Genomic DNA, 14,266 nt, shown 5'->3' with positions numbered 1-14,266 from the left:
TACATGTTATTTTATTTTAATATTTTATCTGCTTTTTACCATGTATTTTTCTTATTATTGTAAGCCACCCTGAGCCTTTTCTAATAAACAGGAAAATGAATAAAAACATAACAAACATAGCTTAAACCTTAGCTTGCTAAGTCCTCTTTGCTCTATGGACCCAACTTACCACCACATCCACACTCTCCTCATCCCTGCTCACCCTATTCCTGGTGCCCTAGTCCTGGCAAGCTCAGACTGAGTTACAGATTCACTTTGTGGCCCCAAGCCTGTATTCAACAATTCATTGACAGTCTCCTTTCACTCCCCTCCCCACCAAATACAGTACTCCCAGATGTTTCCTTGCTAGCAGATAGCACTAAGGGAGGATAGGCTGGCAGGTTGGCCCCATTGAAAAACTTTAGAAACTCATGCCAGACAATACAGAAAAGTATAGCAGGATCCTACCCCTCAGTGTGCCAGGAAAGGTGTCCCAGTCATTTGGAAGGCAGAAACCAGAGGAGACAGCAGTGTGATCTCTGACCTGAATGGCTTTGAAGTGTTGGACACCAGCCTGGTTCTTCCCCAGGGGCAGTTCATCTCCTTCCTCAATGGCCTACTACAGCAGTCACAGAAGATGGTCATTGTCCTGCATGAAGAAACCAACATGTCAGAAGAGCAGGGCAGGGTATGGGTCTATGCCCTGTGGAGAGCAGCAGGTGAGCTGCTGCCAGTCTTCCTACATGGGAATCCATCACTGGCTGCCAAATGGCACAAGGCTTCCACTTAGAGATCAGCAGGAGACAGCATTCACCACCCACCAGGACTCCACCTTGGTCCAGGAGCAGCCTTCAGGGACCAGTGACACACCAGCTTCTCGCTGGGTGGAGCATGTGGTCAAGGCCTTGACAGCACCCAGAGCAGCACCTCTACACCTACACGTGGGTATTAAAGCCCCGTGGCTAGGACATCAGCCTCTGGCAAAATGCCTCTTACCTTCTTCCACTCTGGCTCAGTCTGAACTTGCTGACCCCCTCATCCTCTCTGCTTCCTTTTGTACCCCCCCCCTCCTGGAGGTCTGGGGGCCCAAGCCAGGCCAAACAGGGGATACAATTACCTCTTGTGACGCAATTCTAAACAGCTTGGGGCTATTTTTAGAAAGCAGGCTTCTAAAAATAACCCTCTGCAGCCTGGCTGCAATCTGATAGGGGAAGCAATAAAAGGAAGCCTGGTTCTTTAAAACAAACTTGTCAGTTCAGCAAGGGGGCCATGCTGCTGGAGCATGGCATTCAGTTGGCCTCTCTCGTACACACCATCCATTCTGGTGGCTTTGGGTGCCATTCTGTCTTGGGTTACCCCCCCCAAGTGACACCACACACGAGGCCCCACCTGGGCCCAGGTCTGCTCAATTAGCTCTTCTCCTTTGGCACCAAAGCAAAAATGCCTATGAGAGCCAGAGTCTGGGATGTCCAGACAAATGGCACAATTATGTGCTGGGTTTTTAATCTGAGGGATCCTGTGCTGCCTGCTGTCTCCCTGCTAGGTGCCAGCTGCTCAACCCTGTTGGGGCCGTCTCTGCAGTGTCTTCCCCAGGCTGTCAGTTGGATGGATTTCCTTGTACTGCTAGCAATTAGCCACAGTTGCCGCATTACTTGCCAGAGAACTGGCCCCCATATGGACACCTCCTCTTAGCTCTTCACCTAGCTCTCCTGTGGTGAAGGAATCTGTCACTGGCAGTGGCATGGGGACCGCCTAGTGAACGTTCATGGCACCAGACTCCAAACCAGCTCAGCAGCAGTCCCCAAGCACTGGTTGCCACAATCTATTCTGCTCTGCAGGTTCCTGCTGGGCCCTGCTTAGAGCAGAGTCATCAGGTACAGAGGCTGCCATGCATCGTGGGAACTGCAGCCCAGGCCTGGCATCTTCTGGAATCAGGGCTGATGTAAGGAGGTGACCTCAGCCATGACAAGTCTGACTTTTGGCCCCTAGGTCTGTTCTGGGCAACCCCGGTTGTCCTACACACTCTTCTAGCTCTGTTCCCACAGCTCACTTCCAGCAGGTACTCATCTAGGTGACAGCTATGGCAGTGGTGTGGGACTTCTCTGCCTTCAGGGGGAATTGTGTAGGCTCCAGTGATAAGAGACTTTCCAAGCAGCTGAAGGGCTATGGCTTCTCACATGTTAAAGAGCTGGAGCACTAGAACTGGCCCATGAGGAGCCTTCCTCTCCAGCACAAGCTGGGGGGCCAGGGTTGGGCAAAAGGGACTGGCAAGGCAGAGATTATGTTCCACAATGACAACACACCTGCCATTCCTACCTTACTGCTGTCACTTGCAAGGGGAGGATTTTTCCTTGGCCTCCATGTGGCCCGCTCCATTCCTCTTCCTTGGCCTCAAGTTCTGTGCTGCTTACCAGGCACCAGGTGCTGAGCCTCTTTCCCTAGCACACATTCCAGTGAAGGAGGGAGGGAGGCATGGCCATCTCCAATGGCTCACCACTCCAGCTGTGTGCATGTGGGCAGCTGCTGTGCTAGCCATTCTGTAGGCTGTAGTCCTGGCCAGCCTGAAGTCTGAGCTAAGCTCCTACCTCTCTGACTGCAAGTGAGACCCCAGTTCCCCAACCCTCTTCTTCCTTCAGTCCCATGCTGCTGTATGTAGGGAGTGGGTCTGGAGTCCAATCAGTGCCTTGTTGGGGTGGGACAGGAATTGGGAAATGAGAGGCAGGGTAGTGTGCAGGGCCTGGTAGGACCCAAAAGCAGGATAGTGTTTGTGAGGAGCTATGGGGCTCCCAGTGGGAGATGCCGAATTCTAGGACACTGCAGAAAACCACCACAGTGAGAGAGGGGGCAGGAGGGAGCCCAGCAGCAGTTCACACTCCTTGGAACTGCCGTTGCAGGCTTTCGGCAGGCTCGGGCAGCTGTGCACCTGTAGCACTCAGGTCTGGGCTCTGAGGTTCTCTTCAGAGAGAGGGGCACTGAGCACTCCCAACCTGTCGCGGTGTCCCGGCTGTGGAATCGCAGGTGTGGCCATGAGGGACAGACACAGTACGCCTCTGTGCTCTAGGCTAGGGGATGAGGGACAGGGCAGAATTGGTCTCTGGTATCAAGCTAATGCAGAAGGCCCAGGTGACAGAACCTCTCACCTTGCCAGCAGAGCCTATTTTACAGCCCAGCCCAGCTCACTCTCTCCTTCCCTCACTCTCTTCCTTTCTCTCACTGCTAGTCCTTCCTTCACCCATGCCTCTCTCCCTGGCCTTTACCGCATTCAGGTATTTAGGATTATCCCATTCCCTTTCAGTGTCAGAAGGCCCAGACCCAGCTTTCAGGACAGTACAGGCCCAGCTGTTTCCACGGGTTTATGTGGTAGGTGGGGGTGTGGACTCAGGACCCACATGTCCCAGGGACCACAGTCCTGTCTCTCTGGGCTCTGCTTCTAGTCTCTCCAGGTCCCCAAGAAGCTGCTGTTTCTCTGAACTCCTGCTGTGGCCCAGCATTTCCTACTTTCCCCACAGGAGATGTTTCCTATGGCTCTTCCTCCTTCTGTGACACACTTCCCCCACCAAAAAAACCAAGCAACATGGGACCACCAGGAAGAAGCCAGAGCTAAGCTAGTGCCACACCTCTTGCCTCGAGGGAAGGTCTTGGACTGTACTACCCTGAGATAATTAGCATCTCCAAAGCGCCTAGGCCTATGGATACAGTGCAGATCAAACAGACTGAAAGCAATAGAGAACGAGAAGCATGGCTTCCTTGTGCCACCAGCCCTCCAATAGCCTGCTATGCACTTCAGTGCAAACGCAGATGGGGTTGTGGGGACTAGCATCAGTGCCAGAGGCAAGCAAGTGGTGCATGTAGGCAGTGCAAACAGCTGACCTTAAGAAGATTGTACAGCATTCAAAAGCAGAGACCCTGACAGGAAGAAAAGGTTCTAGTAGCCTCCTTTTCTATGCTGTCCTTGCACTTTCTAGGCAGGGGAAGCATTTGATAGCAGGCACAGTCCTAGCAGACCATCCCTGGCCTGTCCCAGGGGCTGGGGGAGTCCTAATCATCTTTCCCCATTATAGAAGTGCTCTTTTGGCTGCAGAACTGTGGTGAAAGTACTCCTGGCTGTGGCAGTGGCTCCAGGCAGCAGCCAGCCAGAGGAAGGCATGAAGCTAAGGCTGGTGAAATTTGCAGCCAGTGGAAGATGGCGGAGCAAAGCTCACACGGGGAGACAAGGGACAAGGCCTGAGTAGATAACAGGGGAAGGAAAGACAGTCAGATGTGTGGGCTGGAGTGAGGAGCAGGCAGTGGGTGTGTGCAGAAGGGATCATCTCCATTCACCAATCCTTAAGGAGGGACTCCATCAAAAAGACAAGGCAGTGGCGGGCTACTTGTGCGGGGTTAGCGGTTAGAGTAAGTACCAGTAAGGTACTTCCAAGAGTCAAAGCTTCTCTGCCTTTCTCCCACTTGCAAAGAATGCATGTGTCTCTGCCAATGATCCAGCTCTGCATGGGGCCCCTACGGTGAGAGCTCAGGGTGTTCAGCACATTAGTGCTGGCTATTCTCCTCCTGGGGGAAAGGGATGCAACTCCACATCTAATAAAAACCTACGCCTCACCAAGCCCTGCAGCTCTGACCCCAGACAGCAAGCAGTGCAGCCTTCTTTTTCAGTAGTGACCTGCCTACTCCACAGCATTCTGTCCTGCATAACTCCATGGTTCCCACTTCCCTAGCAAGTTCCTTAGCAAAGTGGATCAAAAATCATTTTAGTAAATTACAAGGCCAGGAGGAACCATTCTGACCATCTAGTCTGCCTACACTGCAGATTCCTACCCAGTGACTCCTGTCCCAGGACCACTGCTTGTGGGTGATGCCTCTGTGCTCTCTGCTACTCAATGTGCCTGCCCTTTTCCAGCTGTCTGCTGTATAGCGTATTTCCAGCAGCTAGACTCCCTATCTCAGTTAAAGGACTGAAAGCAACAGAGAAGCTGGACAAATTACAGGATTGGACCAAAAGAAATCTCACGAGGTTCAATAAGGACACATGCAAAGTCCTGCACTTAGGACATAACAATCCCATGCACTGCTACAGGTTGGGGACTGACTGGCTGGGGAGCAGCTCTACAGAAAAGGACCTGGGCGTTACAGTGGGAAATAAGTTGAAAGGATGTGGACAAGTTGGAGAATGTCCAGTGGAAGGCAACAAAAATGGTTTGGAGTCTGGGGTACATGACTTATGAGAAGAGGCTGAGGAAACTGGGCCTATTTAGTCCAGAGAAGAAAAGACTGAAGGGGATTTAATAATAGCCTTCAACTATCTGAAGGGTGGTTCTAAAGAGAATGGAGCTGGACTGTTCTCAGTGATGGCAGATAACAGAGCAAGGAGCAATAGTCTTAAGTTGCAGCAAAGCAAATTTAGGTTAGATATTAGAAATAACTTTCTCACTAGGAGGGTAGTAAAGCACTGAACAGGTTACCCAGAAAGGTTGTGAAATCTCCATTTTCAGAGGTTTTTAACACCCAGGTAGACAAATCTGGGATGATATATTTGGGAATGGTCCTGCTTTGAACAGGGGGTTGGACTAGATGACCTGCTGAAGTCCCATCCAACCCTAATTTTCTAGGATTCTAAGATATCAAATGCCTTCACAATCTGCCCAAAGACAAATTACCTTCAAGGCCCCCCACTAGCCTTTGTCCCTAAATTCTAATCCCAGCAATTACTTACTGGACCAAGTAAGCCTGACCATACAATGTCACCACCTCCTTCCTGGAGACACTTGCCATTGCCTGCATCTTTGTTGAATGTGTTTTGCTTTTCAGGTGTGCCATCCTGGACCATTGTTCACAGGCCCTTTCTGGGTGCCAAAGGAACAAATCCCACAGAAAGCGCATATAACAGCAGCTCAGACAGATGCATCTTCTCCCTCATGAGGTTGGCACTTCAGTAGAATGCCAGGGCTGCCCTGTTAGCCATACTGTAGTCTAATTCCTCCTCCCACATATCAGCACTGTCCAGCTTCTTGACTACTTCAGTTAGGTCAGTAATGTTCCTCCACCTCTCTGTCCCCTGCACTCAGCATTCCATTCTCATCTTAACAAGACATTCAGCAGCATGCCCTTGGGAAGAAAATTTCAACTACGTGACAGGGTGGAGCAGGAAGGAAAGTGCTGCTACTTTTCACCTTCATCCCCAGACAGAAGCTGCTCAGTGGCCTTCATTCCCCTCTGCCTGTGGAGGCCAAATGAGCTTGTCATGTCAGCAGCTCCCCTCAGTACCTCCAGGGCTAAGAAACGTCTTCAAGTCCAGCTCCATCTCTCTTCTCTGTTCCTTCACCATCCCCACTTCTCTGGGCCATTCTCCACCCGAATTACCCTTCTCTCACTTCTCCTGGGATTATGACCAGGGAGCCAGCAAACAGGAGCTACAACAGGGTAAGCAGTTTGCATTCAATCCTAATGCAGCCTCCAAATCCCTGCTTTAGCCCACTGTGGCCCACACTCACTTGTCACTCTCTAGTATAGTGGATCCAAAGCCCCAGTGTTCTGCTGCCATCTTGTCTCATATGGCTGTGAAAACACAAACACTCCATTCCCTCTCCCAACCAACATCTTTTCCCCCCAGTCCTTTGTTGGACAATGCAGTACAAGGTCAATGGTTTAACTCTTAACACTCTGCCTCATTTGTATTTTTCCCATTGGTCCAGTGCTGATATCTTTGCCTTCTTTCATGTCTTCCCTGGTAGATCAAAAGGCTCTCCCCAACTCCTACTGCCTGGATCAGCCCCTGTGCACCTCTCACTTTGACAGGGACTCATCATGTGCTTGTCCAAATGGCATAACTTTCTTGTCATTGCCGAGCAGCTCCACAAAGACCAGGCTATTATAGACCAGACACCTCTTTGGAGAATCCAGGGGTCACGTCTTCTAGCTCTAGCTTGCCTGGGAGTCCTGGATTTCGGAGGTCGGTCCTGGCTAGTTGGGGAAAATTAAAATGAGAGTTCCAGGCACAGGGTACAGACCAGCAGGGAGGTGGAGCAGCATGATGTGCCAAGCAGCTCTGCCTCCCCACCAGCCTCTGCCTGCTGGCCTCTGCCACTGTATGCAGCAGCACTGCTGACTGGGGGGAAAGAGGTAAGGGGAGGGGGGCAGCATCCCAGGTGTCCTGGATTTCTTTTTGGTCACCTTACTAGCTCTCATCACAACTTGTCCCCTTCACACAAGAGCTGGCTCCAGCAGGGGCTTTGGTTCCCCCCTCCCCTCAGCAATGGTTCTGTACCTGCACAGACAAGACAATGCAGACTCAGGGGTTTGCTTTAAATATTTATAGAAATTCAAACTGTTGTTTACACATGGAGCTGTACAAAGGCACCTCAGCTCCTGAGCCAGCCCTCTTCCATCAGGTAGAGACGTCCCTGTTGTGTTCTGTATCCTAGACAAATGTTGGATGTAGAAGTCCCCTCTCTGTCTGCCCAGTAGGCAGGACTCTTCATCCTCATCAGGCCCTCCTCTCCAGTGAAGACCCTGGAGCTCAGGGATGCGGATACCTCCCACCATAAAGGTGCCACTCGATTACAAAGTTTTATATGTTTCTCAGACAGCAGAGGGTAAAACCAGACAGGATCTAAAGTGTGGATGACTAGGCACAGACACCTGTGCCCAGGGAGCAGGGTGCTGTAGAAGGCTGAGCAAGAGAACTTGGCCTAGCAGCAATCTGTTCAGTCACTGGAGTGATGAAAAGGACGCTGGAGAGGCAGGAGCAGAGTTGTTGCTGTGCTGGCCAGTACTCCAGAAGGAGGTGAAGAACAGCATGGTCCTGAAGTCAGCTACCATTGAGGATGGGCTAGTTCAAGTTGGATGCTGCAGTGAGAACAGCAGCAGATGGACATAGGCCACTGCTGTCCACAGCAAGAGTGGTACTGGTTTCTTTTTCCTTACAGCATGCTGTCCCATTCTGCCTTGCAGGAGCATAGATGATAAAACTGTGGCAAGGGTGTGGTGAGGCTGGTGTGGCACAGAACAAGAGCAGAGAGCATGAATGTTTTTTTCCTGAAGGGGCTAAAAGTCTGTGCAGAAACCTAGAACAGGTCAGTCTGCAAGGAGGGGTTGGGGGGAAGGAGAGACAGAGATGGGGAAAAGGATGCAGGATTAACCCTGGGAGGAGACAATTGGACGGCTGATGGTGCTGTTTGTAGTCATTGCTGTCAGCTCCCATCTACAAGAAAAAAGATAGAGAAGAGAACTGCAAAGAGGCTTCCAGTTTTCCCATTCAGGTGCCAAAAACCACCTTGCAGCCAGAGCAGTTCCCACAGGCCTGTCCTGCTCATCACCCAGCCACCGGGCATGGAGTAGCAATAGACATAGACAAAGGCATGTGTCAACCTCATCACCTGCAGTACCTCTTCTCCCAGCCTCTGAGCTGAGGCAGGTTTGGGTGTCAATCTATGGGGACCTGTAAGAGACCCCAGATTACCACAAATGTTTTGGGAGGACAGGATTTGTTAGCAGAGAGATGGGGGCCATCACAGTGAGGTGCATGGATTCTAGAGGTATCCCCAGAAAGTGTCCAGGGGTACAGTCCAGAAGGAAACACCTGGGGTGCTTGGACTCCCCACTCAGCTGCAGACCCAGTGAGAAAGCTTCCTAATTGGGTTTAGCTTACATAGAGCTTGGGTCTGCGATCTGGTGCCCAAGAATGCTAGTACTCCTGGGACGGCAATTCCTTCTCAAACCTTATCAAAGGCCTCCACCCAGGCTGAAGTCTGAAGGCTGGAACAAAACACTACCTGTCTTGCTATTGGAGTAGAAGTCCTACCTGATATCATGTGGGAGGCATGACTGGTCCAGGCTGTACTGAATCACTGCTAGCTTACACAGAGTCTTCAAGCTGGGGCCTATGGAGAGAAGCATGTGGTGGTTAGAGGCTGATGATAACCATGGAATACATACTAACTTCTTCCCAGGGGCAAGATCAAGCATCAGCTCAACACCCAGTGAACTGCTATGGGAGGGCACCTTGCAGAACAACCTTATGGGCTACCCTTCCAGTTTGAGGGCCAGCTGGAGGCTGCACTTTGAGCAAGCGCCAGCTTGCTGGGTTGAACCACTTGTAACCAAAAATGCAGTGAGAAGCTGTAAACTTGCTCCACAGGGTCCATAATTTTAAGTGAAAACTCACCTTCCCAGTGTTAACACCCAGGGCAGACTTCTCAGGAACATGAAGTCGGTAGGGACTCTAATGGAACCTATGCAATTTTGGAAGATCAAACTGCTTATTTTGGTGCCAAAACATCTAAGTTGGAAGCTAGCTTTCAGAATCCAAGCTTGAGGATTCTGGTCCAGATGGCCACTATGGGCATGAGGCTGGAGCCACAGTGAAGAAGTGCTTACGTACTGAAGTCCAGGATGTAGAGGTCTGAGTGATCCATCAGGTCAAATTCATCCCCCATTCCCTCCTCTGGAGACGGGCTGCAGGAACCAAGCAAAACTGGTCAGACCGCAGCAATACCTGGTTTTGTGAGTGTAGTGCTGCTCTTCCAAATCTAGGACTCCCTATGACCTACCATAAGAAGGAACTGCACAGCAGAAATGGGTTCATTTTCCTATGGACTCTAGCCCAGTGGTTTTCAGGCTTTCTAAAGTCTTGGAACCCTCTCATATAACTTCTTCCACCATGGAACCTGTACCCCTACATGGAGCCAGGTGACCCAGCTCCACAATGGCAATGCACCCCTCCTGGCCCACTCTGTCATCACCCCTCAATCTCTTTGTGGAACCCCATGACTGATTGTAGAGCCCCAGGGTCCCATGGTACACTTTGAAAACCACTGCTCCATCCCCTATGTAGCTTTCATCCTCTCTGTTCTCATGAGGTAAGCCATATCCTGGGGACTGACAAAAGCCATTTCCATGTAGTGATCCCTGGTAACATCTCTGATGGCCAAGAACTCCTGAATCAACAAAAACGCCAAAGTGCACAAAGATGTGGACCCCATTTATGTCATACGGAAGAAGACATACCCTGAGACCTCCTTCTCAATCTCACCCTCCAGTATTGTTTCATTACTTTCACTACAACCTTTTCCTTTCTAGGCTGTGCCTGGGGTTCAATTGCTTTTCCATTCACTTATCTCAGAGGAGTTGTATTCATTAGCTCTTTCTCCACTCCATCTTGCAAATCAGGGTTCCTGAAGATTTTGGCAATGGCCCTCTTCCTCCACACCCTTCAGGTGACCACGTGGATTTCCAAGTCATTTCTGTGTTACAGTGATGGCCATGATGCCCCCTTGTGGCTGTGTGGCTCCTGCCCTACTCATCTCTAATAACGCAGCCCTTTCAACTGCTTGCCCACCATGCCTTGTTGTTACTGAGGTTAAATAAGGGAGGCTGCCCATGTGCCTTAGAGTGAGCCGTACCCCAATCAGATCCTCAGCGGGACCCTACTAGTCTCAATCCATCCCTTATGCTAAAGAGGCCCTCTTGGCTTAGCTGTGCCCCTGCAGGTCACCTACAGTCTTATGGGCAAGTTGTGCGGCACTGTTCCTCCTCTACACCATGCCTCACGCCTTGTGGGTGTTAGCACTTCAGACGTTAGTTTCTCTTAGCTCCTCTTGGGACTTTCAGCCTCTTTGGGTCTTTCTGCTCTCTTTCTCTGGGCCCTCAAACCCCTGGCCCCTCACACAGTCCCTCTCAGGGATTGCAGACCCTCTAATCCCCTGCTCTGACTCTCTCTGGCTGGCAGGTCATCTGTTCTGTTAACTGGCTCAGCTCCTTTTCTGGGCTGGATAGCCTCTGTAGGCCTCAAAGCTGTCTCCAGCAGGGCTCAAGGCTTGCAACTCAAACAATAGTATCAACATAAAACAAAGGCTCCTTGCTTGCATAAACCCTTTCTTCTCTGCCCCAGATAATATTCTCTGGCTCCCAGGCCTGCAGTCATTCTGTTTCCCCTGCCATATTGGGCCACTCAAGATTCCTCCTGCCCTGCTGCAGAGAACTCTCCACAGGTTCTCAGGGCTAGACTACCCGACCGGCTCAGGCCCTGGGCTTATCTAGCTCCAACCCAGAAACCTGAGCATGCTGGAGAGGGCACAGAGCCAGGCCCAGAAACATAGTCAATTTTCACAAGCATCTGCCCAAATGCCTCTCAGGCAGCTTCTCCCCTTAAAGTGGCAGATGCACCATAGTGCTCTGCTACACATGGACAAAGGACTGAGCAAAGTGCTCTCCACACTTACATATCTGCAGTCACCTACTTGTATGGCCCGCCACCAACTCTGTTAGCCAATCAAAAGCAAAGCTTGTTTCCTAGGACTCGCATCCTTTCTCATCCCAGTACTCCCTGGAGGGCAAGACTAAAGAGGGGTTTCTGCCTGCACAGGCCCCATCTCATGTCAGTTCTCTCTGGCCTGACTGGTTCCAGCTCAGAAGTCCACCTTCTTCTCCCCTTTCCATGCCCAATCATCTCCTGTAGCTTTCTCTGGCCTTTCAGTTCTCACCTTGCTCCCATTCAAATCCATGACCCAGCCTGCAGCTAAGTCCCTTTCCTCACTAACTATTCCAGCCCTATTATCCTCCAGCACACTGCATCATCCACACTCTAATTCACTTGCCTACATCTCACTAATGGTTGTTCCCTGTGATGCCATTTATGCTCCGCCCTCTGCATGCCCAGTGCTAAGACTTCCCTTCCCTCTTCAGCTTGCGTCTTGAAGGGTTAGCTTGACTCTTAAGAAAAAATTTAAAGCACATGAAAAAGTCTTTTTGGCTTCTCCCATTGGAAACCTCTGTCTCTGAACATCAATAAGGGTGCTAACAAACATGATAAAACCCCCAAACCCCCAGCACTTTACTTTTAGTTTGGAGCACCCCCACATTGAGCACAGCGCACGTCCAGAAGAGGCACTGCATTAGTTTGATGCGAGTCACCCAAAGTCTGTATACAGATCATGAGCTTCAGCAGGGCTTTTTGGCGTTTTTTATTTAATAGATGACTCAATTAACTTTAAATAAAAGTGCCAAAGAGCCATGCTAAAGGGCCCCATCTATACAGATGCTGCGGAGCCAGGTCAAACTAATGTGCTTTCTCTTCTGGTAAACCACTGGGGCTTTTTCCCCCCAGGTCCGTCAGTGCCATGACTAAGAGTAGAGACAAATGACTGAATTATACTGAGTTAAAACCAGGGAGCAGGAGAAGGGGGGAATGACCTACCACACAGTAGTAAGTGTTTTGTGTCTGCTCTCAACCTGTGGTAACTTAGCTGTATTTCATTCAGCATAGTGTTCACTTACCAAAGAACAGAAGCTACTATGGACCAGCTGATGTGCAGCAAGCCACCCCCTTAAGCACAACTTTTGATGTGGTGAATTTTGTCTCTTCATTCATACTCGAAGAGGCACCATCAGGGGCCCCATCTGTGTGGTGTGACAAGCATGTCCAGCCCTACAAATTAGCAACACCTACCTGATAGAGCTCAGAGAGGGAGGAGTTGTTGTACTGAAACAGACAACAACAGGAGCTGCCTGCAAGCTACTGGAGAACTGACAAGCTCCTGCCGTGGGCAAGAGAAACTTGAGCATGCTGGAGAGAGCACAGAGGCAGGCCCAGAAACAGTTAATTTTCACAAGCATCTGTCCAAATGCCCAACTTCTCCTCCTCCCTGAAAACAAACAACAGTCCCTGGACTCTGACACAGCAGGAAGGGTCGGATGTCCCCATACCAGCTGGAGAACTCATTACCTTGGAAGGTCAGACACAACTAGGTAGGAACAAGGGGGAACATGCGGAGAAGAAGGGAAGTTGGGGTGGCATCAGGTTGTTCAAGGGCAGTGACTTCTCTGGGGCGTCTCTGCAGTTAGGAGGACCTCTCTGCAGGCAAGCAGCAAACAATCACGTCTTTAAAGAGATGCTGCTGTGCAAGGTAAGCTTTTACACACACACACACACACACACACACACACACACACACACACACACACACACACACACACACACACACGCACCCCTCTGCAGTAGGAGTTAAGTAATTACACAGGCCACTCAGTCCACAGACCAAACCAGTGAACACCAGTCAGAGCTTCATTATGTAGGACAGCCTGGAGCATCTGAGTCAGCACAGGTCAGCCCAGTCAACAGAATATGTCTAGAGCAGAGAGGCAGGAGCAATAGTGGGAAAAAAATGTAATGAGAAATGGGAGAAAGGACAAAAAGTGTTGGTGCCAACAGGCAAGAAAGAAACACTGCTCTGGGACAGGATCCCATTGCGGATCAAAGGGGGCAAGAGGGTGCAAAAGCCCCCATGGCTCACCAAAAGCATCCAGGAGCGTCTCCCAGCTAAAAAGGAGGGAATGGAAGGGAGGGGCCATCACCAGGAAGGACTATACCTCTTTTGCTTGGGACTATAGGGGGGCGGTCAGGAAGGCCAAGGAGGACATGGAACTACGACTAGCTACCCAGATCAAGGACAACAAGAAGTCCTTTTTTAAATACGTAAGGGGTAAAAAGAAGGTACCGGGTAATGTGGGTCCTCTTCAGGACCTGTCAGGAAATCTGGTCGTCGCACCAGACTGCTAAGTTAACCTATTTAACAATTTCTTTGCCTCCATTTTTCTGAGCAGGGACTGGGTCATCCCCCTCACTGGGACCCCCATAGGCCCCAGGGGAGGCGCACTCAGGCCTAGGGTCAGAGACGACCTAGTCAGGGAACTTCTGGAGGGACTGGACATATTTAAATCAGCTGGTCCTGATGAACTCCACCCCAGAGTGCTGAGGGAATTAGCTGAGGTCACTGTGGGACCCCTGGCACGACTTTACAAGCACTCATGGGGCTCTGGCAATGTGCCAGAGGACTGGAAGAGGGCCAACATGGTTCCCATTTTCCAAAAAAGGGAAGAATGAGGACTCAGGAAACTATAGGCCAGTTAGTCTTACCTCGATCCTGGGTAAGCTTTTTGAGATAATTATCCTGGCACATGTCCACAAGGGGCCAGCAGGGGAGATCATGCTTAGGTGCAACCAACATGGGTTCATTAGAGGCAGGTCCTGTCAGACCAACCTGGTGCCTTCTACGACCAGGTCAACAAAATCCTTGAACGCAGGTGTCGTGGTGGACATAGTCTTTCTGGACTTTCGGAAGGCCTTTGACACTGTCTCTTACCCCGTTCTCATTAAAAAACTAGGAGACGGTGGTGTCAACACCCACACAGTCAAATGGGTCCCTAACTGGCTGGAGGGCCGCACCCAGAGAGTGGTGGCGGACGGGTCATTTTCGACCTGGAGGAATGTGGGTAGTGGGGTCCCCCAGGGCTCGGT

General features: G+C 50.7%; 2 protein-coding genes across 6 annotated transcripts in view; both read right to left on the bottom strand.

The window, feature by feature from the left end:
• Positions 1–14,266, bottom strand: part of PPP2R5D (protein phosphatase 2 regulatory subunit B'delta) — a 1,176,261-nt gene that overhangs the window by 1,046,252 nt on the left and 115,743 nt on the right. The gene's annotated exons all lie outside the window — the stretch shown is intronic.
• The window catches only part of KLHDC3 (kelch domain containing 3), a 51,771-nt gene continuing 44,773 nt past the window's right edge, over positions 7,269–14,266 (bottom strand). For 4 of the 5 annotated variants that reach the window (XM_019549009.1, XM_019549008.1, XM_019549012.1 and 1 more), the window contains 3 exons: positions 9,353–9,426; positions 8,774–8,852; positions 7,269–8,173 (listed from right to left, as the gene is read on the bottom strand). In XM_019549009.1, the coding sequence (XP_019404554.1) occupies positions 8,107–8,173; positions 8,774–8,852; positions 9,353–9,426 (220 nt within the window). In that variant the 3' untranslated portion in view covers positions 7,269–8,106. Of the gene's footprint in view, positions 8,174–8,210; positions 8,411–8,773; positions 8,853–9,352; positions 9,427–14,266 lie in introns of those variants that run through there. The other variant, XM_019549011.1, reaches the window with a different exon arrangement.

The sequence above is a fragment of the Crocodylus porosus genome, unplaced genomic scaffold (assembly GCF_001723895.1).
Source record: "Crocodylus porosus isolate Cpor-Errol unplaced genomic scaffold, CroPor_comp1, whole genome shotgun sequence".
NCBI classification, from domain to species: domain Eukaryota; kingdom Metazoa; phylum Chordata; order Crocodylia; family Crocodylidae; genus Crocodylus; species Crocodylus porosus.
The sequence above is the reverse complement of the archived record's forward strand: the minus strand, read 5'-3'. Positions and strand labels throughout refer to the sequence as shown.